The 26,562-nt window shown below is 38.6% G+C and overlaps 4 protein-coding genes across 5 annotated transcripts in view; 2 read left to right on the plus strand and 2 right to left on the minus strand.

The window, feature by feature from the left end:
- Window positions 1-9,198, plus strand: part of LOC131683981 (leucokinins-like) — a 33,554-nt gene extending 24,356 nt beyond the window's left edge. The window contains exon 2 of the mRNA XM_058966413.1: window positions 8,613-9,198. Within this exon, the coding sequence (XP_058822396.1) occupies window positions 8,613-9,019 (407 nt within the window). The 3' untranslated portion in view covers window positions 9,020-9,198. The remainder of the gene's footprint in view (window positions 1-8,612) is intronic.
- Window positions 1-15,155, minus strand: part of LOC131683982 (COMM domain-containing protein 4) — a 41,462-nt gene extending 26,307 nt beyond the window's left edge. Inside the window, exon 1 of the mRNA XM_058966414.1 lies at window positions 15,004-15,155. Coding sequence (XP_058822397.1) covers window positions 15,004-15,006 — 3 coding nt within the window. The 5' untranslated portion in view covers window positions 15,007-15,155. The remainder of the gene's footprint in view (window positions 1-15,003) is intronic.
- Window positions 15,156-21,213: 6,058 nt separating this feature from the next.
- On the plus strand, window positions 21,214-23,338 carry LOC131683986 (zinc finger protein 491-like). Its single transcript, XM_058966422.1, has 5 exons — window positions 21,214-21,489; window positions 21,556-21,674; window positions 21,734-22,904; window positions 22,962-23,050; window positions 23,115-23,338. The coding sequence occupies exons 1-5, from the start codon at window positions 21,256-21,258 to the stop codon at window positions 23,263-23,265; spliced, it is 1,764 nt and encodes a 587-aa protein (XP_058822405.1). The 5' UTR covers window positions 21,214-21,255; the 3' UTR covers window positions 23,266-23,338.
- LOC131683985 (putative zinc finger protein 286B) lies at window positions 23,305-25,735 on the minus strand. 2 transcript variants are annotated; one of them, XM_058966420.1, is made up of 6 exons: window positions 25,665-25,735; window positions 25,261-25,522; window positions 25,095-25,201; window positions 24,753-25,028; window positions 24,338-24,687; window positions 23,305-24,287 (listed from the first exon to the last, which is right to left on the minus strand). In XM_058966420.1, the coding sequence occupies exons 2-6, from the start codon at window positions 25,475-25,477 to the stop codon at window positions 23,438-23,440; spliced, it is 1,800 nt and encodes a 599-aa protein (XP_058822403.1). In that variant the 5' UTR covers window positions 25,478-25,522; window positions 25,665-25,735; the 3' UTR covers window positions 23,305-23,437. The 2 variants fall into 2 exon arrangements, with proteins under 2 accessions (XP_058822403.1, XP_058822402.1); XM_058966419.1 differs by having other exon boundaries at window positions 25,585-25,717.
- Window positions 25,736-26,562: the final 827 nt, after the last annotated feature.

Consider the following 26,562-nt stretch of genomic DNA (forward strand, 5'->3'; position numbering starts at 1 on the left):
GCTGGCATGAATCGCAAATACCAACTATCTGAAACGAAAACGGACCCTTTATACGAACACTGACTAATGTGGCTACATCGCTTTCTAGTGCACTGTCCGACTTCGCTACCGCTCAGTCGGCTTTTAACTAGCTATAGCCCCTATGTTTAACCGTTGTGTGTCCGACGCGGTACCCGGGTACCTTTTTAAGTTTCAATTAATTAAATTCCAATGTTTTATCCATAGCTGGAAATTGAAACTTTGTGACATCTTAGAACTTCACTAAGTCAAGCTTTTGGGTTAATAATATTGTTGATATAGTAATGGTGAGGAGGGGCTCCTGATTTTTTTTACTACGTAACAGGCCGACGTGGGTACCCGGGTACCCACAAAACTAAAATGCCCGTAACTAAGGTAATATCCAACCGATTTCGATACTTTTGGCCGTTTTGGATTCAGGAACTCATCCATATTTGGACTTGGTAAAAATGAATCGTGTTACTTCATTCGATTCCCAGGAATCCGGGTTTCCGGAAGCAGGTTCCAGTGCTGGGGTACTATTTGCGAACTTCAATGGAATACTAGGAATATGGGTATCAAAATTCCTGGAATTGCATCAGTGCACAGTGGTTCCATTCCTTAAGAGAGGCGGTCATAAATATATTTAATGGAAATTTTGATGCAAAACTGCATTTCTATAGTAAATTTGGGTCGCTGAATTCAAATTTTGCAATAAAAAATCGGTTATATTCACCTAACAGTGTGAGACGGCCTTTCTTATTACATTACATTATATCATTGAAAGTTCTCTAAATTGTAGCTTTTGCACCTGAACGCAAATATTATGATATCGTCTTCGGTGAGCATAATATCTCGAATTTTAAATAAATCGTGTATTATTTTTCTTTTAAAATGATGGTTTTCGTGAATAAAAAATGTGTTTTCTTACAATAAAATTTATCCCATAATAAAAAAAAACTCCGCGTACCAGCTATTTTAACCCTCTAGTTCCCAACACCGCCTCTAGGCGGTCTCTATAAAAATCTAAATAAAGCTACTAAAACATGATTGTATGTTGTCATCCGCACTATCATTTCTTCCCAACGCTCACACCTTTCATACACACACATTATTTGAATATTCGTAGCTTTCTGTCAAAGGCAATTGAAGCTCAAAGTTGAAAACTCGAGGAAAACGTGGAAAAAAAATTATTTTGTGTTTAGTGGTAATCTTCATTAAACAAATTTCAACTATTTTTGGAAATTTCAAAAACTAAAAAAATATTTTTGAGTTGCCTGTTACTAGCATTTCACTGTAGATGTGAATTCGTTTAGTGGAATAATTCGGAAGTTTTGGTTTTTTGTTAAAATATTTTGCCCGCCTAGAGGCGGTCTTGGGCACCTGAGCGAAAAAAAATTTCAGTCTTTAGTTATTACTTATCGTACCGAAACTAGCATTATGTGCAATTTTAGCTGAAAAGAAGTATGTTTTAAAAACTTTGGGTCAATGTTGCTGTTAGAATATGGATATTCTTATCATTTAATAATATTTAGGGGAGTCTGGGGATAGCTGGCGGAATATTTTTTCTCCTTTTGTATTATACATATGGTGCTGTCTCTAGTTCTGCACGCCGAGTACTGTTTAATCCATTCTCCAATGTGTTTATGTTGCATTAAATTCTGTTTCGTACACGTTGTAAGTGATATTGAGTTTTCGAGCGTATTAAAGTGAAGGGCCTACTATAGTCGTATTAGGAAGGGTGCCTCACCATTTTATTAATTACTTGGAATACAATTGATGCAATGCGTATGAATTGGCACCAATATCTTTGCTTTCTTCTTATGAACCATTATGATATCAAAAATCGCCATTTGAACCAATACGTAGAACAAAGATGGCTAACGCTGCTCTAACTAACGGTTTTACATGGTTAGGGCGAACATAGGCTCATTACCCTAGGTATAGTTTTTAAGTTTCAGCATTTTTGTTATTTAGGGCTAGTTTAAAGCTATTCCACGAATGACTAGATTTTTCGATAGCGCGAAAACAACTTTCCTTGGCCGTATATGTAACCACAAGCAACATTTGTTTTTTTGTTTGTTTACTTCGGAATTTCACCTGAAGAATTTCGAAAAAGTGTGCACCGAAATTAAAATGCAGGAGCATTGAGGCTGAAAAATAATAACAAGTCTCGATTGATTTACAGTTTTATTCAAAAAGCATCTCACGCGATCCATACTTTATCATCAAAAAAAGCCAGGTGGCATCATAGTGCGTATAGTCGTAAATTGGCGAGATTCCCGCGTCACATTTTTAAAATTCTGTAATGCAGCTAACAGTCTGCTCTTTTATGCAACGCATTCACTTTTACACGATCTTCTTAAATTAAAAACATAAAACATGATAAGTGTAACCATAGCCAGCAGACCCTGGACTCCCCTGCTGTAAATTAGAAGTCAATAATTAAACAACCAAAGCACTAGAGAAATACTCCTTACAGTTTAGGCATTTTGCGTTATGATGGAGTCCAAAATATAAGCAACCAACTGAATTCGTAGTTTTTATTTTTATTCGTCCAGGTGCCCAACACCGCCTCTAGGCGGCCTACTTATTTTAAGGCTTTAATGAAAAATCCATCATTTTCATGAATTTTCAACATTATTTTCGTTTTTCTCATCACGAAGCCATCCTCCAAAAAATTTTTCAAACCAAAAAAAAAATTGGGCACTAGAGGGTTAAAATGGAGAAATAGTTTATAATTTCAAGTTTATTGGTAAATCTTAATCGTGTTGGGCTTTTTTATGTTTTTAATTTAAGAAGATCGTGTAAAAGTGAATGCGTTGCATAAAAGAGCAGACTGTTAGCTGCATTACAGAATTTTAAATATGTGACGCGGAAATCTCGCCAATTTACGTACTTGAGAACGTAGTTGTAATACGAAGTGGAGTGAGACATTTGCCTCGTACATCGAATATTCCGTAGTGACATGTGTTTCAAAGAGAAGCGTCAAATAAATCAATATAACTCAAGGTATAATGATTCGATCGATAAGAAATGTTGGGAAAATAATAATTAAGCTATATAGTTTCGAGATCAGTAGTAATTATTATCGTAATATAGTTTGACAATCTGATATAAAATTTTTCGTCTTGCATTATCCCGTTAAACACGTACACCATCTTAGATTTTCTAGGCATTCTGGGCGCAGAGATGCGCAGCTGAACCCTAGTTTAAGTGGAAGTGAAATGTCTGACGACCATTTTGAAAAGAAGTTCGGTAAGGATATCGAGGGACAAAGTTAGTTAAAGTCATATTGAAAATTCTTAGGTTAATTTTTCTATTACATATACAAATAATCCCATATTTCTGCTCTTCTGGCACTCCAAAAACTGAAAATTACCATTCAATACAAAGCTAATAGTAGTGTTATCTGAAAAAAATTTGGATATTAAAAATTACAGATCGACAAAAACATCTTTCTGGCGAGCAATCGATTATCGATATTATTTACATTATCGGTAAATAACGAGCCACCCTATGCATTTTTCTATATACTAAGAAAACCAGTTCTGTATTGACAAAATTAATTATGAAACTATAAAATATACATCCAGAACGATGTAATCGCAAGATAAAAACACGCCTTCGCCGAAATATTTTTTTTGTATTATTGGCCTATGGGGGGACCACTGTGCAGTGGGCTGTATCTCGTGGTTTTGGAACCATTTGGTGATTTGACCCCGGAACGGACATTCCGGAGCATGTTCCCGTGGGGCCATGAGTGGCCATTCCATTCTAATTCCATTTTTCAAATTGCAATAGGGTCCCGTAACAATAAAAAAACAGACTTCCGAGACAATTTGAAGCGTTTTGATACTCATATTGCTAGTACATTATTAAAATTTACAAATCATATCCTAGTACTGGAACAATACTCCGGAAAATCCGGATTACCAATAACCAGATCCATTATTCCGGTTCTATTGTACAGAATTAAAAAGTGGACGAGTTCCTGAATCTAAAATATCTAAAAGTGTCCAAATCGGTTGAAGGAATCCATAGTTATGAACATTTCAATTTATGGGTACCCGGGTACCCTCGTTGGCCTGTTGAAGGTGTTTTTTTTTGTTGGACACATAACTGTTAAGTAAACCGGGCAAACGAGAAGACCACAGATTCGCTTGCAATTCCAGCTACGGGTTAATCAATGCCTCGTCCAACGGATCCGTCGCCTCGGATATGCGGGCAAGCCGCATCACGTTAACTCCCAGTATAAGCTCACTTGTTCAATCACTGTTATGAGTATTATTAAGCACAGTTTACCATACTTTGGTTAATAATTTTACATTTCCGCTCTCGGATTCGGTTTATTTAGGTTGAAATAAACCGTTATCGCAAAAATCCGTATTTAAATTGGACCTCTATCACTAAAATCTTTAAACTAGATAATTACCGATAAAAATATATTTAAAGTGATATATATTGTCCGTTTTCGCTTCAGATAGTTGGTATTTGCGACTTATACCAGCCTGTATCAGTGTTCTAGTAACTCTCAGCGCGCTAATGTCATAGATACCCTGCCGTTTAAAGAGTTGCCACAATGATTTCAAGTTAGCGAAGGTAAGTTGCTTGACTAGTGGGATACGGAAGCTTAAATTTTCTAACTATAATGTATGCATTGTTTGTTGTAGTTTGGAATTTCAACCAAATGTAATATACTTTATTATTAGTTCGAATAGCAAAAATTTCGCATGAATTCATTAAATTTAATTTTTCTAGTGCATAGGTACATATTAATAGATCGTTTTACATTTTCTTTTCTTATGGATCGTTTTGTAAATATCCATGAACCATAATTTAACGTTCGATATGTGAATCAATACATAGCACTTCTAATGTTCATTTTTTCATCTTCTATGGACCAAGAAAAATTATTTAGCAAACATTTTCATCAAATTTATGGAACTTTTTCTAACATTTTATTGCTCCATTTTGTAATACCGTGGAACATTTTTGTCGATATTATGGAACATATCGACGTGTTTTAATGTACATTGTTAATATTCTATGCTAATTTATGGCACAAAAAGTAACATTTTATGAAACATTTCCAACATTTTTATGGGGCATTGGTTGATTTTAATTGCTCTTTTAGTACTATTTTAGTGCTCTTTTGCGACTATTTCATGGTTCAATTTTACATAATCTATGGATCAAATCACCCTTTTTTATGGATCATTCACACTGTTTTATGGATTTTCAGTTTTGTTTTAGGGAACATGAACAACTTTTTTATGGATCGTTTAACAATTCTTTATGGATTATTTTAAATATTTTATCCGAGAAGTACAGCCAGGTTTAATTTCACACTTGAGTTATGGGAATAATTTGTGGTAAAACGGATACACGTGTTTTGTCCGGTCATTCGAACTATCTTCAATCGATTTCCTGGATAATTTGGCATAAAAAAATTACTTTTGATCAACCGATTTCTTATGGAAAGATTTGGGGTAAAACGGGAACACACGTTTTGTGCAGCCATTCTAACTATCTTGAATCGATTCTCCAGAATATTTTGCATAAGAAACACGACTTTTGATCATCCACATTCTTCTCTTTCTGAAATGTAGAGCCAAGTTTAACTTTATATTTGAGTTATGGGAGGAATTGGGGTAAACGGATGCGCACGTTTCGGGCGCCCAGTCTAACTATATTCAAGCGATAACCTGTACTTTTATTCATAAGAATTACCACTTTCGATCAGCCGCATATAGCCTCCATTTATCGAAATATAAAGCCAGGATTAACTTTAAATTTTAGTTTTGCGGAGAATTGGGGTAAAATGGGTGTATACATTTCGTGAAATTACTCTTATTATCTTCAATCGATTCTCTGGACTTTTGGTACATATTAAATACTAATTTTTGTCAGCCGTATTCGTGTTTCTTCCGAGTTATATATTCAGTTTTGAACATAAACTCAAACAAAAAGGGGAATTGGGGCAAAACGGGCATGATAGCGCACTTTTCGGTCATTTTAAATACGTGCAATCGATTCACCAGACATTTTTACATAAGAAGTATACCTTTTTGATAACATCACTTAGCCTTCTATCAAGCTCTTGAGTAAAGTCGCGTTTTTGATACTTTTTTCCCACTGTGCAGCGCTTTGTTCTATACTCAGTGCACAAACAGTATTGTATGGTTAGCCCCGGTCGAACAGTAAACCAAACAGTCAGCCAAAGGAAACAAAAGTGCCCGTGCTACGAGATAACACAATTTCGATCGACTTTAAGAAAACTCTTGTTATACCCACAGTTCAGGAGGTAGAACAACTAGTTAAAGTTAAAATGAAGCCTAATCTCACGGATACATTCAGCTACATCACGTCAAAAACTGTGTTTTGATTACGTTTAGAAATTTGGCACAGGCAGAAAACTTCATTGCAAAGAACAATCTGTAATGATGTTGAATTTAATAAGATCAGAACCAGGATCTCCGTATATATGGAAAATGACATGGTAGACGGTCGCATCCATGATCTGGCACAGCGCACTAAGCCAGGTTACATCAAAAGAATTATGTCGCAATGCGGAGAAGTGGAATCTATTAAGAATGAAAGTTGAAGAAATTTTTCACTGGTATTCCCAATGGCGTTCGTATTGTGAGAATGCGAGTTTCGAAACCAATACCTCGAAGGATGGCGTAACCTATAAGCAAATAATGCTGATCACTTATCCCGGGCAGATCCCTACATGCCAATTCTGTAACCAGACAGTCCACTATGGAAAACATGCGCCGAACCAACCAGTTAAAACTCATCTAATACTTACAGATAAACCACAAACAACTACCCAATCAACCAATAATGAAGGGGACTACGACAACCGGAGTACCGTAATATTTCTATAAGACATCATTCTATCAGTGTGCAGAATTTCATTAGAGTATCTAATGTATCGTTTGAGACATGAAATTTTCAATATTATCGTTTATTACATGGGTGCGTTTCGACTTCGTCTCATCAGTAACCGACACTAACTTTTCGTCGGAATAGATTAGCGCCGGCTTGACGCAAATCCCTAAAACTAAACCACACTTTGTGTAACATGATCGTGCAATAAAGTTTAAGGGTTGACATCTTAAATAAAAAAGTTTTACCGAAATATTTATACCAGAAGCTACCCCGCATAAATGTGTACCATAAATGATGTATGAAACGTCGAAAAACCATTTTCAATATGTTTCGTTCAACAATAGATTAACCATTGCCTGGTATAATATCGAACATAACCAGTGTCGTTTTTCCATGACCGACCATACAAACAACGGGTTGTTAAGAACAGTCACCATACCAAAATATGCGGTTTTCCATATACATTTTGACAACATACCTTTCAAGAACCATACAGATTATGGTGGCATGCATATTTTAGATCCAGCGACGCATAAAACATTAGGTGGAGAAAAAAAAATTCATTCCCTTTACATTTCAATTCTATCGATTAATTAAGATTTATTTTGTTACACGCAATCTTCTGATGAGAGCTTGGTTGAGACTAACTGGCCTGTCGCTTTACCCAAGTAACAATTTAGGTTTTATGGTACTCTTGAAGTCACTCTTAAAACTTAGGTTACACTTGTAGTGTGCTATAAAACTTAAAATGTTACTTGGGTATTCAACTGAACTATCGCCGTAATATTGCAAGACGAGCATTTTTGATCATGTTAAACTACAGGTTTTTGGAGCACCGTGAACAGATATGCGAATAACAAAGACCACCAGAACAATATTAACCTCTAGCGCAAAAGTACAATGTAGTATACAAATCTCCAATGATACACGGAAGGTATTGGAAATGGTAACTAAAATGAGTATAGTAGTATAATAGTTGAATTATAATGGTGGAATGTATCAATAGTACAATATGGTGAGTATTATATGAATAGTTAGGAAATGGTTCCGAAGATTTCTGGAATGGTATTTATTTATACGGGACACAATTTTCATTTCGATCCATTGAGCTCTTCACTCTCTTGGCATATATATTGAATTAGAAATGTAGTGTATAAAAAATATAATCGAATAAAAATTATATACATAAAATGAGTAAAAGGGGGAAAAATAAGCTAATCTTTAGAAAAACTATCGCACTTAAAAAAGCTCTGACTAGTGAAAAGCCATCAAGCGAATTTAACGGATGTTCAAACCGAATTGTTATTAATAGCATTACTGCATAGATAATATTCTACGGCGCTCATGTCTTATGTCGTTTTCGATTGAGAACCTAGAAACTAACCCAGGTTGGTTGCTTCAAACGAACGTTTTTAATGAAACTGAGTTGGGTTCTCGCCAAACAGCGGTGGTGTGAGCGAACCCGAAATATATTTCAGGTTGGAACCCAACCCGGTTTTCAGTTCAGTGGCGCATAACTTTGGTTGGAAACTGGCTTCAAACAAACGGTTTGACAGCAGTTAGGTCCGAAACTGAGTTAGTTTCTTCTTCAAGCGAAAACGACATTAAAGATTTATGTTTTACTGCAGACTAAAGAGCTGGTATGCTAGTGACTCAAATGTAGACTAAACTGATTGGGCTATGCATGCAATTTACACACTTTTTTACTATCTTTCCAGATTCAAATGACAAACAGAATAGTCGAGAAAGCAGCGCACCACCCGCTTCACCTTTTGCGCACTTAACTAATTCATCTTGTGACATAGGTGCAAAGGAATTATATATCTGTATGTCAAGCCAATTCGAAGACACAGCTCTAAATGCGATGATACTGAACAACCTGGAGCTGATCTGTGATCCGCGACATTCGACGTCAACCATCGAAAAGCGCAACTCCAAGTACGTGTCGAAGCAGAAATTCTTTTCGTGGGGTGGCAAACGGAGTAACGCACATGTATTCTATCCTTGGGGTGGCAAACGTAGCCTTCCAACCGGCCGTGTTCCACGACAACCGAAAGTCGTCATCCGTAACCCTTTTCATTCGTGGGGCGGAAAACGCAGCCAGCCAGGCGCCATGCGCGGTTAGTTTAGCTAAGGCGCTCCGCTAACAACCTTCTGCCGGTGGTGACGCGTGTATCCAGTGGGAGTTAGAGCATATTGTTGAGTTTCGTTTCTTGCAATAAATATTACATCAGTTTGCCAGTGCATGTTCCAGTTTCATTCATAAATATACATTTGATAATTAAAGGATAATAAGCGCAAATACAACGAGAAATAATTGTTTTATTTCAATGAGACATTTCACATTTCTAAGGGTTCGCGATAATGGGTCGTCCTCATTTGGACGAACGCTATTTCAATAGTAATTCTTAAAAAGGGCTAACGAGACTTTTGTAAACAAACTTATTTCGCTCATTTTTCCGCTACAGAGTTGAGTTTTATGAAAAATACACATGAATCAACATCTTTGCCCTTGGTAGAATCAATTTCAAATGTTTTCTATGTTGAAATGATAACAAATTAAGAGAAATCAGCAAAACAAAAGTTTGTTTACAAATCTTATTAGCCCTATTCAAATGTTGATATGGATTTGGTCGACTGCTGTTTAGCCGAAGTAATTACCAAGTCATTTAATCGAATTCCGTTTGGCAAAATGCTGTTTTGTCGAATATGTTACTTGAACGAATGCCCTTCTTTGACTGAATAATTGTAACAGAGAATAATATGAAGATCGTCTAATATTTATTGAATGTGATTGAATTATCTTGAATTCTTGTGTTCCCAATATTTGTATGAATGTATTATTTGAATATTTTCCTTCTTTTTAGCATAAGATGTTCTTTTACCAGTTACTTTTCATTATAACATTTAAAATGTATTATTCAACTATATGTGGCTGAGACAAGGTGTAAGAACCAAAATTTTGAGTTCGATCCGCGTCACGAAATATTGGCATTATTTAGAACGATTATAGCGTTGTTAATTGTTGATGAATTTAAAGGATGTTATCCACTTTAGTTCATTGTTACAGAAATTCACAGAAGAGAAAGTAAACAAAGAGAGGCTCTCATTTGCAGATCGGACCTAATGAAAAAGTCTTCAAATACATGGAATAGTAATTGCAATTTATTAATCGCACGGTAACTTGTTGGATTAATCAATAATCAGGTCAAGGGCGGAAACATATCTTTTCTGTAAACCGCTGTAGTTGGGGTGGTTAACAAACACACACATTAGTATTATTTTTATACCTGAAAAGCATAACACATGCACATATTGCCAAATTTTTTTCTAATTATCATTCGATTTCACATTAAAAAAAAACTGGGAACACTGATCAGGCGACGCGGCGCGATTTCCCCTTCGTGAAAATTTCCTAAATTATCGGTTTTTCTTGTTAATTTCCGGTAACCGGCGGTCTGTGTCTCGTCGTATCGTTTAAAAGTTTCCCAAACAAGTGGAGTTTGTGTGAATTTGTGTCGCGTCTCGCGAAAAACTGTATCAGCAATTTTCCAACTTGACATAACCTCATTGTCAATGTTCTCGAACTAAAAGCGTAGCCCTAATTCGTCGGCGTGGTGTTTTTATCACTATGGTAAAGGAAGGAAAGTGCAATCTATGCGGATGCGTTGAACCGTCAACAAAATGTAAAGGGAAAAAAGGGAAAAAAATTCAACAAGTAGGCTGGATTTGCTGTGACAAGTGCTCGTCATGGTATCATCTAAGCTGCGTTCGGATCAACGATTCGTTGATCGACGATGTTCAGAGCTACACGTTTTACTGCGAAAACTGCTCGGTCCGAGGGACGCTAATCGCGAAAGGATCGAATACAACTTCCGGCAGTGACGAGGTATCACTACTGAGGAAAACTGTTCAAGATTTATCTACGCAAATCGTGAATCTTCAGGCTGAGCTCGACACGCTACGGTCCTCAAACAAGAAGCAGATTGATCGTATCCAGTGCAAGGTAAACAATGACAATCAGCGGGACACCAAATGTGTAGCTCAAACCACTTTGGACAGCAGCATCGAAGAGAAGCTGGAAATTCTCGAAGCAGGTGCAGAACTAGCCGCTACTTGTTCTCAATCAGTGAACTGCCGTACTGCCCATAATAGCAAGTCAGTCCCATGTTCTATGGGATTCCCTATCTACATGGGACTGACTTACGATTATAGGCAGCGTAGGCTCGCTATAAATAAAATTCCGTTTCGCGAAGGTGAAAACGTGCGCAGCATTGTAAAAAATGCGCTCGATTTCCTTGACATCAGAGAAGGTATAGCCAATGTAACGAACTGCTTCCGTTTCAAAGCGAAACCATCGAAATGGTCAGACCGAACAATTTCTCCAACCATTGCTGTTATTTTCGACAATCAGCAAACACGGGATAAAGTTCTGAAGCGATACTTTGACAGGCACAAAGACGCGAAATTATGTCACCTAAAAAATGCTCTCGATCTCGAATACCGATTTACTATCAACGAAATGCTATCCGTGCAGACTTTTAGAATCCGTAATCTTGCCCTTCGCCTTAAGCAAAGAAAAGCTGTCGAGTCAGTCTTTGTCCGTAACGATACCATTGCTGTCCTTCTTCCAGGTGAAACACTCGTGTTAACGACACTGATCACCTTCTCAAGCTCACTGAAAACATACGCAACAAACACGAAGACTCATCCATCTTTTTTGACGCGATATCGGCTGATCTGTCTACTTCCTCAACTCGTTAATCATCCACACCATACGCTGATGATTAATTACCTAATATGTCCACAAGCAACCTCTCAAATCTCCGTATAGGCCATCACAACGTTAGAGGGCTTGAGCGCCACATCGACGGCGTAAAACTATTACTCGATAGCAACCAATACCACATCTTCGCGGTAACTGAAACCAAATATAAACCATCTAGTCCAATCGGTCCAATCCGGATCCCAGCTTACAATTTCGTCAGGCATTCACTACCATGTGGAAGAGGTCGTGGCACTAAAACCTGCGGCGGAATCGGGATTTACGTTCGAAAAGGGATAAAAGCAACACCAGTACTTAAATCAATCTTCGACCCGACAACCCCCATCGGACTAAGGATCGAATTTCTCGCTATCCAGATCAGAATTAACGACCTGAACCTAGGTGTAGTGACTTTTTACAACCCATTATGCTCCAATCCCTACTTCAGCCAGGTGTACGAAAAAATTCTCATCGATCTGCTTGATTATGGATTCGATAGACTGTTCATCGTAGGCGGTTTTAACATTAACGTTAAGACGCTTCACCAAACAACGAACCTTGCAGCGCTTAACCACATCAACTCTACATTTAACCTCACGATTCTCCCAACCGGTCCCACTCGTGTTACCGAAAACACCTCGACTACAATTGACCAGCTAATTACAGACTCGCCTAACTCTGTGATCAAATCGAAGACTTCAACCGGCAACACCATTTCCGATCACGACGTGGTTTATCTTCTGACCAACATCAGGATACAGAGATCTAACCCACAAATAATTAGCGTAAGAAATATACACTCCATCAACCCTCTCCGATTGCAAGCTGATTTTCAATCAAAGGATCTGCGACCGTTCTTTGCTGCAGGGGATTCGACCACAAAAGCTGAACAGCTGACCTCTGTGCTGAGAGAATTACTGCAACATCACGCGCCAGAACGCAATGTAACTGTACGCGACAAACACACCTTGGATTTCAGAAGAAATCAGAAGAGCTGTGAAACTCAGGAATTTAGCGTATACCTTATACTCCCGAAACCCGAACAGGATGCGTGGGGATAACCAGTGGCAAGAATACACCAGAACGAGAGACAGAGCCAACTCCCTAATCTTTACAGCTAAGAAGAGTTACGCCGAGCTACACTTCGACCACAATCTGCCTGCAAAAAAGTTATGGTGCAACTTGAGAAGGGAGGGGATCCATAACAATGCGAGAAATAACACACCTGTTGAAGAAATCAATGCTGAGGAATTGAACAACTTCTTCAGCGTTGGACACAGACAATTACAACCTGCAGGCCATCACAGGACGCCTAATGAACCATCCCACCGCACGGCAGTTCACCACGGAGAACCCGATTTCAACTTCCGCCACACTAATATTGATGAAATTTGCCGAAAGATTCATGAAATAGGTACCAACGCTACAGGTTCTAACGAAATCCCGATCTCATTCATCAAACAGCTATGCCCTTTCATCCTCCCAGCCCTCTCTCACTTATTCAATTCGATCATAGATACCAGATCTTTCCCCTCAAATTGGAAGAAAGTTTTAATTACTCCGATCCCGAAGCTATCAAACCCCACCGAACCTAAGGACTTTCGACCAATAAGCGTCCTGCCAGCATTATCGAAAGTTCTAGAAAAAATTCTACTTGCGCAAATCACAGATCATCTCGATAATCCGAACGCTCCGCTGTTAGCAAAGTATCAATCTGGATACCGAAAAGGATATAGCACGACCACTGCTTTAATGAAAGTCGTTCACGACATTTACGCCGGGTTCGGCAGCAACCAATGCACCGTCATGGTGCTGGTCGACTTCTCGCTGGCCTTCAACTGTGTGGATCATCGCATTTTAGAAACAAAACTCCGCGATGAGTTCCACTTTTCTCAAGCCGCCTGCAACTTAATATCATCCTTTCTCGCACACAGAAAACAGTCAGTGCGCTTAGGTGATAGAATATCAAGCGACCGTCATGTCCTAGACGGTACACCACAAGGCTCTTGTTTAAGCGCACTGCTCTTCAGTTTATACATCAACAGCTTGCCGTTGTTCCTCAGATGCAACTACCACCTCTACGCGGACGACCCACAAGTGTACGTATCTGGTCCAGCAGCCGACATTGACGTCCTTGTCCAGTATATCAACGATGATCTCGAAGCAATAGCTACGTGGGCCAGAATGAACCGCTTATCTCCTAACCCGAAAAAAACACAAGCAATAGTATTTTGTAAAGCAGAAACGGTTCCACAAATCAACATTTCGTCCTGCGGAGAAACAGTACCACTTTCAAATATGGTGACGAATTTAGGATTAAAGCTCGACCACAAATTATCATGGTCTCACCAAGTGAATAGTGTGACAATGAAAGTGTACAACACCCTTCGTACGCTTCGCAAGTTTGCTACTGTGCTTTCCCTGACGACAAGAAGAAAGCTGGTGCAAGCAGTAGTGGTACCTATTTTCACCTACGCTGACGTTGTCTACTACCCCGGACTCGCTGCCAGCCTCAAAGAGCAACTACATCGATGCTATAAGTCCGCCGTTCGCTTTGTTTTCAGCCTCCGTCGTCGAGATTCTACAGTAGCTGTTCGAAACTCGGTAATGGGGCACGACCTACCGTTCAACTACCAACTACGAATAGGTAGCTTCATGAGGCAAGCATTCTACGGCGATCAACCTAATTACATCTTGGAACACATGCAACGAGGGCATCAGGAACGAACACCATACCAACACATAGAACGTCGAGCGGCAAAAGCCTACTAATATACGGAGCCTCTTATTGGAATAGCTTACCGTTAGAAATTAAGCAGAAACCAACTCTATCATCCTTTAAAACAGCACTGAAAAACTCAGCTTAAAGTCTGTATACTTACTTGAACTAATATTAGCTTAAACCCCTACTTTTTCTTAAAATTTAGTTATTCATCTGATTTATTTTTCAACCCAGTAAACAATAATCTACATGTACAATCTAAAATCTTGCTTCCTTGACCTGAGTTAAGGCATATGTCGACAGGTTACCGTAATATTGTTAATAAACAAATACAAATACAAAAAAATTAATTTGTCAAAATTTCAATTGATTTGGTCCACTGTCACCCACTCTAAAGGAGGTGGGAATGGTTACAAGCTCATTCATTCTTAGTTGAAAGTAAACATCTATTATTTTCTAGATAGCTATGAAGGCAGCATTTAAATGCATACTTTACAATAAGAGATCAATTTCTATCTATATTGTGGGCGTGATTACATTTTTTTCTTGCCCATTCTCACGCGTAACTACGGTACCTTAACTTGTAATCATATTAAATAAAATGCTTTCAAAATTTTCTTACCATTTTTGATACGAAGTGTGGGTAGTTTTCTCACTTCAATAATGGGTTTCTATAACATAATATCTAATATTACTATGTGAGTTTTTAATTGATTCACATCACAACATTCTACTGTATAGAACGAACAATCAAAACAAAACAAACCGGGAACAATGTTGCCAGCGGATATGCACGCTCATTCAAAACTATTCTAAATTTAAGTTGCGTGTTCTCAATTGAATCCCGGTCAGCGCGGCAAGCAGAAAGTTTGCAAAAGTTGAGCTAAGCGAAATTGATGCTGGCAGAGTTTCTGCGAGCATTTTGCGCGATTTGTTCGAGAATTCTGGCAACGAATTCGCTCAAATGCAACAACCGTTTCTGACAGAAGCGGTTAAACCAGGTCCCTGCTAGGCAGCCATTTTGTCCTAGCCAACATCTGCCTTTGTTGAAATCAAAACAACCCAATGCTATTGCACGGGCGACATGGGCCTAGAGCCGGCTAGGCCCACATATGTTGACTACTGTCAAAGTCTGTATATCTCAATAGCGGATGACAGGAGTGACACCCTCCTGGGTTAAACTAACCGATGCTGCTTACTTTTATCCAGAATCCAGTCAGAAATGTACACGGTTAAAAAAATGTACCCAATAATGAGTTTTATACTACCCATCTCCGACAAAACTGGGAAAACTCATTATTTGGGTAAACATACCATACCCAAAAATGAGTAAAATTGGATTACGTCAAAAGCTGGGTAATTTTATACCCAATTTTATATATTGAAAGAAACTGAAAATGAGTAAAAATATACCCATTTAAAAAACTCAGAAAAATAAAAATTATTGGAAAAATTTATTAGGATTTTAATAAATGAGAAATCACGCTCGATAGAAATGATTTATTATTATATTAAAATAGGACACAAGTTCATTATAGCAGCACTGCTACCGTATGCCTTCATGGTGTACTCTATTTCGGGAACTGTGTCGTTCTAGTCGAGCAAATCTCACAAAGAAGAACATCTTGAAGTTCATTTTAGGGCTAGAAAGAATACAGAGGTAAGCGAATGAAAAATGTAAACAACATTTACACTTACCTTACTGTCCTTAGACTACAGTCAGTGCTTGTCGAGATACAACCCAAAATTGTCGACTCTGCGAAATTCTAAAACCACTAAGTGTTTTTCAACCATTTATGAGTATTATTTTACCCATTTTCCTTGCTGTATTCGAATAATGAGATGGGCAATATTTGACCCAGTGTCTTATTCGAAAAAGTACCCAATTCGTGAGAGCTGGAATAGAACCAGAAACTGAGTACTATTGGAACTAATAAATGGGTGCTCTTTTTTAACCGTGTACGGTCAAGTCAAGATCTCTGCACGCTTCCTGCCACATCTTTGTCAGATGTTTTGCTCGATTCGTGCTAAATTCTACCAGGTAGGAATTGCCAGGATCTTTGCACAGTTTATGTCCGAGTTATGCTAGGATTTTGCTCGGTTCCTGTCAAAATTTGCTGGAAAACGCGAGCGAAACCGAGTTCGCCCTACCTCAACTAACCCGACAGGATACGCGCAGAAATTTTACAGGGCTGCCAAACCAAGACTTACACAGAAATCTAGCAGAGCGGTCTCTGCTAGAAAATTTGCTCACTGGGAAATCTCTGTGAGGGGCCGTACACAAATGACGCAGCTTTTTTGCGGTTTTTGAACCCTCCCTCCACCTTCGTAGCATTTGGTCACAAAACTCTAACCTCCCTCTTGTGAATTACGTAGTATTTCCCTACACTCCCCCCTCCGTCCTCCCCTCCGTTCGCAACGCGGCCGGGGAATGAAAAAAATTACATGTTTTTTTAAATTCTTTAAATACATGTCCTTACAACATGTTTGACGCCAACAACATTTTCATTATAACAGCAAAATGCGTGCATAATAAGCCCATTTCATGACAAATATAGTGTTGATAGTTTTGTTTTTTTCATTGAGCATGAAGAGAAGTTATCTCAGTTAAAAGTTCTGCAGCTACGATGATTCTGAGAAGCATACGTTCACCTAAACGGTTGAATTCGAAGAGAAAATTTACTTCAGCTACCAGTAACTAGTTGGCAACATAAGCTATCTAATGTAGCAAGTTGAATCCGCATGCAAAATGTTTCGTTTTTTGCGAGGTTGCAATTCCGGGAATCGTAAAATTTACCACATAAAAAACCGCGTGAAAAGTACCTTGGGGGAATTTAAATTTATTTCTCTTTGGAGTGGAGGAACATTAAATTGTTTCCTCTAATCAATGGGTTTTAATGCCCTTAAAAAATTTGAACTTAATGCTACGTCGCACAACTTCTGCCCCTACCCTCTCCCACGTCACACTTCGTCACAAATTCAGTATACCCCCTACCCCCCAAAATGCTACGTCATTTATGCATGGCCCCTGATTGAATTGATGACATATATGCAGATCCTGTTCACTTTGATAAAATTCAGTCTTCAGTTCAGTAACGCCATCGAACGACTTCACATAGAACTAATCATCTGCCCCTTTCACACACCCACACTACTGTAGAGTATCGCAAGGCGCGCGCATATGCGGGAGCTGCCTTTTTTCTGTTCTTCGCTTCAATGCACACGGCGCATTTGAGAATGTCGTTCAGTTCGTACCGACATGAGAACGAAGAGAATGGCAGATAAAACGAAATCATCAAAGAGAAAGGGACACGTCCTTCTAAAGCGCAATAGTTATGCGGTAAGAATGACGGGTAGCAACTCGAAAACGTATACTGAAAATATCGGTTTGAAAAGTACTTCGGTTCTCGTTTGCATCGTGCGGCTGCCAATACAGATTGAAGAGATCCATGGCTTAGTCAGTCTGCCGGGGTGCGCATTATTTTTTTAAAATAATAAAGTGTTCGGTCAAATCCTAAAAGATCCACACGTCGAAATCTTTCCATTATTATATGCTCCCTCCAAAATCTGTAGCACTTTAATAGCTACTTGGCCTTTTTAGATTTAATTTCATTTAGAAATTGCTATAAACGATGTGCTCGGAGATTTCATGGACGATACAAACAGTTCTCCAAAGTAAAAGCATTATAATTTGCTTCATTAGAACAATATATTCCTCAAAAAAAGTAGTAATTGGAAATTATAATTTCTGCACTCAACAAAACATGAATATAATATTCGAGATATTGTTGATTACATTATGATTCTCGCAATCGCAAGCCTCATGTGTACTTTCCGAATTTAGTTCCGATCAAGTAAAAATGGATTTCATTGTTCTCCTATCTCGAACTCGAAAGATGGTGTTGGAATCACCAAAATGATGTTGTCGAAGGTTTGTTCGTGGAATTCGACAGTGGGATATCTTGTGCTTTATCATCTTTGATATATGTGAAATATTTATTATCCGATGTCAAGTTCGACGACCAATTTTTTCACCGACAGTTAACTTTTAAATCAAGTACACTCAGGTTTTTTATGAGCGGTATTTGTTTAAGGGGTTTTTGAAATTTGCGCGGATTTTGAAATTTACGCGGCCTGTATCCCCCGCGTAAAAAAACTTGAGTATATACCGCATCGTTAAACCTGCTCTACAATTTAAGCGACGGTGAAAAATAAATCCCATCACAGGTAGATTCTCATTGCGCTCGATTGGTTGACTGCAATGTACTTAACCCTTTACAACTCAGTGGGACGTATACGTCCCACCTACTTCTTCTAAATGTTTCTTGGATTTCTAGTTAGCGCGTTGATGAATGAATTCATTCTTTTAATCAACTCTTAGGGATGCAAGGAGTACAACTAGCACAAAAATTATGTGAATTTGTTAATTACTTATTAGTTATACCACAGATAACAGACGTTTAGGCTCGATTTGAATCGTGTGTAAATACCCGCTACTGAAATTCCGAATAAATCAGACGTCTGAAACATGTTTGGCAAACGTTTGCAGATGTCGCAGTGATCACTACAATGCAGTTAGAATGCAGCTGTCAAACACGTGTAGCAAACAGTTGCGCAGATGGCAATAGTGAAACACGGATATTCAACGTATATCAATTTGAAAGTTTACACAGGTTTTTGAAGAAATTTTGTTCTAGCCTAAACGTCTGTTATCTGTGGTTATACACAATTAAAACTCGAAAGTTTCGTTTTATATATTCTGCTGTGTTCGAACTAAAAGTCCTAGAGATCTAAAAAAACTTTTACGAGTATCTCAAACATTAAACTAAATAATACATTTTTTGTTGAATTTTTCGAAAAAAAAATTATAAAGATATGCAAAAATGGAGTTCATTATTAAGTTCGTCTATAAAAGATTCTGAGAGACAGGGATAACTACTGAACCAACTGAACTAGCATAAAAATAGATTATGTGGTTTTTGAGATCTCTGATTACGATTCTGATAACAGAATTTGAAAATTCAAAATGGCGGCTACACAATGGCAATTTTTTCGAAATTTGCGAATTTTGTTACAATGAGCGTAAAACTCGATTTATGAGAGTTTTTGGAGTCGCTGATTACACGATTCTGGTGTCAGAATCAGAATCAGCGACCATGAAAACCCCCTTGTCAGACGTTTTAAGCCAATATAAAAAAACATAAAATTTAGCCAACACAGTCGCCATTTTGAATTTTACATTTTCGACGTAAAAATTCGAATCAGCGACCCCAAAACGTTACCGGTAAGACGGTTTAAGCGACCCCAAAAACGTTACCGGTAAGACGGTTTAAGCCAAAATTAAAAAAAAAAAACAAAATTTAGCCAACACAGTCGCCATTTTGGATCGACCAATTTGCATTTTACATTTTCGACGTCAGAATCAACGGTCCCGAAAACCTAAATACACTGAAGTTTTTTTTACGCGGGGGATACGTACCGCATAAAAAATCCGCATAACTTTGGAAACCCGCATAAAAAACGCATAACTTTGAAAATCCGCATAAAAAACGCATAATTTTAAAAATTCGCATAAAAAAGAAACCTAAGGTGTGACATATTTTTCAATATTAAGAGCCATAGAACTCATGGAAGAGCTAGGATTTGAAATAAGAAAGTTTAGAAAAGCGTGGAATAGGGTCTTATGAGCAAGCTTAGAGTTTCCCGGCTACTTAACTCTTTGTCTTCTGCATCGCAGGAGTCAGGAACTTTTAGCATTAAATGCGAATCACCTGACATCATGAATGACATCCTTAGCCCAAAGAATAGTAATTAATAATCCAAACTAAAAATATGAACGTTTTATGTCTTTTGTTTGATCATGTGCATTCACGAGGATCCTAGCGAGGATCTATCTTTCGATAAAATTCGCTTCAGGTGATGCCCTAAAAATTAAAAGCAAGCTGAAAACATGTCTTCACCTGGGACGGGACCTGCGGAAAGAAAAAAAACGCTTGTCAAATTGATCCAGCACGCAAATGTCAGATTGAACCGGCTGTCCTCAGAGTGATTAATATGGGGAGTATTCTATTTGAAATTAAATAAATGCTAACTTTTTTTTCAAATATTTCAATAAATTAATCATTAGATCAATAATGGTAGTGGAGATGATAGTGCTTTCATTAATTTCGAGATCGTTAATTCTTGTGAACTTCTCTCACTGTTCTCACAAATCGGGATTCACCGGAAAATGGTGAAGTCATCTCCGGATTTTTCGCTTTACTACGACCGCAATTTTTGACCTTGCACTTCATGATAATGGATTCACAAAATAAATTTGAAAATTCAATTCTTGTTTGTTCTTTAAAAAAGTCATGTCATTTCTTGAACTACACCAAGTATTAGTGTGTGTGAATCGAAGAAGTAAGATATAACAAACAAAAAGAAAGAATAAGAAAACACGAATCCGCAGCGAGGTGTATACAGGTGTACACATTTTTTTCTATGTGTGCATCAGCTGTCACTTTTTTCGGGCAAACAAGAAGAAACGAAGAAGAAAACAGAAGCACGTGGTCCCATACTTCATTCTGATTGGTTAGTGATGTAAACATTTGCTCTTTTGCGGTCCCGGACGCCATACTTATTTTTACCACGTGCTTACAAGCTTCGTTTCGATTGGTCGATTTGTTGATTATGTGCTTCGCGGTCCTGGGCCGCCATGATTAATTTCACTAGTAACAAACCAACACACTCAAACATGACAAATGTGAACACCTATACTATAATGCATCTCGAATCCGCAGGTCCCGTCCCAGGTCTTCACATCTGGCATCCCAGCTCGCGATAAACTCGATAAACCTTTTGCTGCAGGGGCGTTTAAGAAAAAATAAAAGTAATGGAAACGTCAAAAGCTACCAAAACAGCATCTTTTCAACATCCAAGTGACGCCTTCTGGGATTTTAGATTTTATTCTGCTGCAAAATCGCAAAATTCATTGCATAAACCAATGGACATAGTTCCGGAGAGTTGCCGGCTATGCCTGTCGGCTAATTCACCAACATTTCCCATCTACGAACGGTTGAGTTTAGCTGAAATTGTCGAGCTTCTGCAGGATCTTCTTGGTATTCAGGTTTGTTCCGATCCGATAAGCTATTCTATGCTATGAAGTTACTGATTAGTGATTCTTTTTGTTCAGATAAGCAACTCAGAAGACTACACTAATGTGTGCAACGAATGTGCGATGAAAGCTAAACTAATGTACAACATTTCCTCTGAATTTCGAAATTCGGATAAATTGTTCCGTTCCTTTCTGGAGTGAGTAGCAACAAATTTTAGATAAATAACAAATTGGTAATATCCTGTTTGTATTTAAGGCTAAAGCGATCATCGCAAGGAATACCCCTTTTAGATGAAACAAAAGAAGCAATCGAGATTGTAACTGTATTGCCTATAGAAGCAGTGGATGATGAGATGGGTATTGTTATTTCAGAGGAACCAGTACAGGAAGATGAACTCGATAGAGGAACGCCAGAAGTACTCGAGTCGGAACTCGTCTATTCTAGCAGTGGTGGAGAAATAGATGAAGATCACGAGGAAGGTGATAACTCCTTCCAGGATCCCGACTATTCAAGCGATGATGAAAAATTATCCAATCTGAAAATGCTCACATGCTTTATATGCAAAGAATTTACCGGCATTGAGAAATTGCTCAATGTTCATTTGAAGGAAATGCACAGCACGTTGTCGCCCTACTATTGTGACAGATGTCTGATAGGGATGGAAGATCTATTGGCTATCAACCATCACTACCGAACGCACGATTACCCCTTTGGTTGTCTTTTCTGTGAATCTCTTTTCGGACAGGAAGATGATTTGTTGACGCATCAAGAATCTTGCCTCGGTTACAAGTGTCCGCAGTGTTCTAGTCATTTCAAGTTCCTGCATGATTTGAAAGAGCACGAATGCAAGGCTAGCAAATCGTCACGGATGTTTGGAATCAATACAATGATCGGTAGCCGTCGCAATCAGGGTCGCTTTATTCCACAGGCATGTGGAATGTGTAATGAAGATTTCGGTAAAAATTGTCGCTTAGCGCAACACTTTGAACGTGAGCATGGCAACTTTCAGCTACAGCTGTATAGATGCGATATTTGTCCGCGAAAATTCACTGATCTACTAGCAGCAAGAGTCCACCGGCTAGTTCACAAAAAGAGTAATGAAATGAAGCAACGGAAGATTCCGGCAGTAGAGCGCAATGATTGTATGATTTGTTCGAGAGTATTCAAATTTAACAAGGAACTGTTGGCTCACGTTGAATCAGAACATGCCGACGCGGGTGTGGAATTCCATCAATGTCTCAAATGTGACAAAAAGTTCACCTCGGAGGCGAAGCTGCTCAAGCACGACTACAATACACACCAGGGTAAACAGCCGCAATTTTTCTGCTCCTTTTGTGGTCGAGTTTTCAACAAGAAGCTGGGACTGCGCGATCACGAGAATATCCATCGCGGAATAAAGGAGTATCACTGCCTAGACTGCAATAAGGTATGTTGTCCAAATAGTTTATTAGTATTTGAAACCTATCTAAAAATCTTTATCTAGGATTTCACGTACAAAAGTACCTACGATCGGCATATGCAGGTTGTTCACAGCGATACGAAACAGTTCACCTGCGAATACTGTCACAAGAGGTAAAGAAGCTCTGATTTTTACACCAGAATCTTAGAAAGTTATCTAGCTTTGCTACCATTTCAGTTTCAAGCGGAAACCAACGCTCAAGGTTCATTTAAGGCTGCACACCGGAGAAAAGCCGTACCAGTGTGAGTACTGTAGCCGGCGTTTTGTGGATCCCAGTTCGTTTCACAAGCACAAACAGAAGGAACACGGATGGAAATCGAGCCATTGAGATTCAAAGGTAAGTTGTCAGTTGGATTTTTGACTAGAACTAAATATATGCTCGACATTATGCATCACGTAAATGAACGCAGAACATTTCTTCGAAATTCCGCGACAATAATTTCTGTTTCTCTCAGGTTAATGTTTTTATTTAACCTTGTGTATCATTAGTGTCAAGTGAATTAATCACTAATCTCGATGATATTAGATTTATCCTTCTTCGGCAACTTCTTCGGTTTACGAGTCTTGCCAGGTTTTTTCGCATACGATAATTTAATTCCCAGATGAACCTTTCGAACGTGCAACTTTAACAACGTCGACTGGTTGAAGGCGGCTTCGCATTGCATACAAGCGTACGGTTTCTCGTTGGTGTGAATCAACATATGGCGACGAAGATTTGCTTCGTTCGAAAAGCACTGAGCACAAACCTCGCAAACTGGTTTGGGGTCTTCATGGGACTTAAGATGTTTCCTCAGCGCATTCTGATGAATAAACTTGCAACAGTAGTGGCAGAGCGTGTTTTCGTCTTCGACTGGATGAGCGGCGCTCAGATGGAAATGTAATGGTTGGGCTTTCTCGAATTGGAGCGGGCACAGGTGACATAAGTATACTGAGGTGGAAAAGTCAGTAAAGAATGGATGTTCCGGCAAACTGTAACTGTCGTCATCACCGTTAGAACTATCGAACGGTTCGGATTCTATGCTCATACGGCTACAAGAACCCAGTGAGTCATCTATATCCTGGTCTGAGTCTTCCGATTCTGCTGTAGTTGACCTTGATGCCATCTTAGAACTCGCTTTTGTTTCCGCTATAGCAGGCTTAGTCTCGAATTCTATACTCATCCGTCTGCTAGAATCTAGTGAGTCATCACCATCCTGATCTGAGTTTTCACCCTCTGCCGTAGTCAATTTTGATGCCAATTTGCGCCTCGATTTTTTTGTAGTCACTTTTGATGCTATCTTGGAAATCGGTGGTTTCTTTGGCGCTGGTTTTGCTTCAACTATCACCGGCTTAGTCTCATTTTTTAATGAACTGTAATGTGTAAAATTAAAAACTTGTAAAATTAGGCGACTTTCACTCACCGGAAGAAAACATCTAAAGCTTGCGAGTTAGATTGCACGGTTTTAAACATCCGCCAGGTTAGGTCTACCTTAACTAAACACTGTTCACAGACCTCCGTGCAGAAATCATCCTCTTTGATGACAACTCCAAAACAAACCCAAATTACATCGGACAAAAAGTTTTCTCCTGCAAATGAACCGAATGCTGACCTCTGTTGGGTGCCGCTTTTTGTACCCAAACACAGCCGACAGCTAATTTTTCCAAGCCAATCTAGTGTTAATTTTTTCGTTGGGCCACTCACTTTCGGTTTGTACTCAAATCTGTCTGCAATGGGTTTTAATTGCTCCTCCTTTAAATCCTTTTCGAAAAGCTGCTCAGAAGATAAAAATAAAAAATAATTGTCTATTTTCCAATAAGTTATGAACAAGTACCCACTTCCTCCACAATATCCCCGGAAACACAATCATCGCCATGAGTTCGCTTAATGGTTTCCTTCAGAAGTAGGTTTTGCTTCAATAAGCGAGCATTACGAGCAGTACAGCTATTCATTTTCGCCTTAGTGTCTTGAATACTTTTCTTGAGTACCCTGAACGCATCTTGAACCTCTTTTGAACAATCTAACCGTTCTTCATTGATATCACCTAGATATCGAAACTCTACATTCCTCTTCGGGGATGCTGTCGCAGGCGTATTCGTTTCAATGGGAGGCGCCTGAATAAAACATCAAAAATATTGGCCGTAGTAGTACAGACATGCAAAACTTCTAATTTTTCATACCATAACTTTTTTGATGCAACTTTTATCAATGCTTAAAAACTCATCTTCTAGTTGAATAACACGGACATCTGGGCAGGCATCACTTTTTAAACGTCGGCCAACAGATCCTTTAAAATAACAGTATCAACAATTAATATATAATACTAAATAACAAAAATTAACTTACTCTTCGCCGAATCTGCTGAATTGAGTTCGTACTGTTCATCGCTGAAGTGTCGACTACAGACCAGTGAATGATTTAGGCTCACCTTTACATCAATTAAATTCAACTGCTTGAGCCATGCATAGGATCGTTCAGGACTTTTTGGGAAACGGTAGAAATGGATCGTGTTATCGCTAGCTACAGGTTTGGTTGCTCCACAAGCACAGCATACGTTCGGCATGCTGGAATATTTTCCTAGAAGTTTGTGTTTCAGTTGAAACCGGATCTAAAAATATAAATTTTATTATGTCAGAATGCGATGTGATTTCCTAAACTTATATCCTTGACCTGATATACAGTCCTGTACTGACAGATTTTCGTAACCAATAAAACAATAAATTAGAAAAAATATTGGTATGAAAAGATACCTGGAAAGAATCGGGAAATTAAGATGACACTTGGATTTGTTGACATCGTTGACGCTCCCGATCAAACTACCTGCACGGAAACGAAAAACTACCTAAAATTGAGTTCCTTTGACTCAATCTCGTGGTATGGTGGGGGAACTTAAAATTAGGTAAACCGTGTTGAAGATAGTTTCCATTTAACCACGGCAAAAATTACAACTCATTGATAGGTTTTTTATACTCAAATTTAAATTGAATTTACCTAATTTTGAGTTCAACCCAAACAACTCAAAAGTACCTTCCTCCACGGAAGACCTCGACTGAGTCGAATCTCTCTTTTTGTTTTTGACAACACTAATAAGTGCGAAAGCGAAGCACAACTCAAAAGTAAGTTAAAACAACTTTTCTGCAGGTTGTTTTATTTAACCGTGTGATAATGGCCAACTTCGGTCTAACGAGCAGGAGAAAAAAAATTCTACTGCCGCGCCATCTACATGTGAACAAATACAAATTTGTATTTGATGTGAATGTTAGAAATAAAAAGTGTGAAATCCGCAAGAAAAAAAGAAACGTAAAAGAAAATTCTCGCTGTGAGCCGGAAAAAATGAAAGGGTTGTGTGCAGGACACGACCACGGTGACATTGAAAATGTAGTGTGCATTTTAATTCGCGGCGTCGGCGGTAAAACATGATCACAGAGAACAGACGTCCATCTTCAGCATTCAACTTGTGTAAAATCTCTAACGGCTTCGAAGGTAGTTGGGATATCCAAGCCAGTTGCGCTACTGTCGTCATGTTTTTTGTGGCTGAGTTAGCCTGAATTGACAGCGGTTATTCCTCTACCCAGTCAAACTAGTCCGTAACTGGTTCGGACTTCCAGCACAGACTAACAGACATAACACTCAAAAACAAAGCTTCGC

Source organism: Topomyia yanbarensis, chromosome 2, assembly GCF_030247195.1.
Source record: "Topomyia yanbarensis strain Yona2022 chromosome 2, ASM3024719v1, whole genome shotgun sequence".
Taxonomy (NCBI): Eukaryota; Metazoa; Arthropoda; class Insecta; order Diptera; family Culicidae; genus Topomyia; species Topomyia yanbarensis.

Coding starts and splice junctions, on each gene's coding strand:
- LOC131683985 (XM_058966420.1), bottom strand. CDS start 25,477: ATGCCGAACGTATGCTGTGCTTGTGGAGCAACCAAACCTGTAGCTAGC. Junction 25,202..25,260: donor TTCAGCAGATTCGGCGAAGA/GTAAGTTAATTT, acceptor GTTATTTTAAAG/GATCTGTTGGCCGACGTTTA. Junction 24,688..24,752: donor CCGGGGATATTGTGGAGGAA/GTGGGTACTTGT, acceptor TCTTCTGAGCAG/CTTTTCGAAAAGGATTTAAA.
- LOC131683986 (XM_058966422.1), top strand. CDS start 21,256: ATGGAAACGTCAAAAGCTACCAAAACAGCATCTTTTCAACATCCAAGT. Junction 21,675..21,733: donor TTGTTCCGTTCCTTTCTGGA/GTGAGTAGCAAC, acceptor TTTGTATTTAAG/GCTAAAGCGATCATCGCAAG. Junction 23,051..23,114: donor TGCGAATACTGTCACAAGAG/GTAAAGAAGCTC, acceptor CTACCATTTCAG/TTTCAAGCGGAAACCAACGC.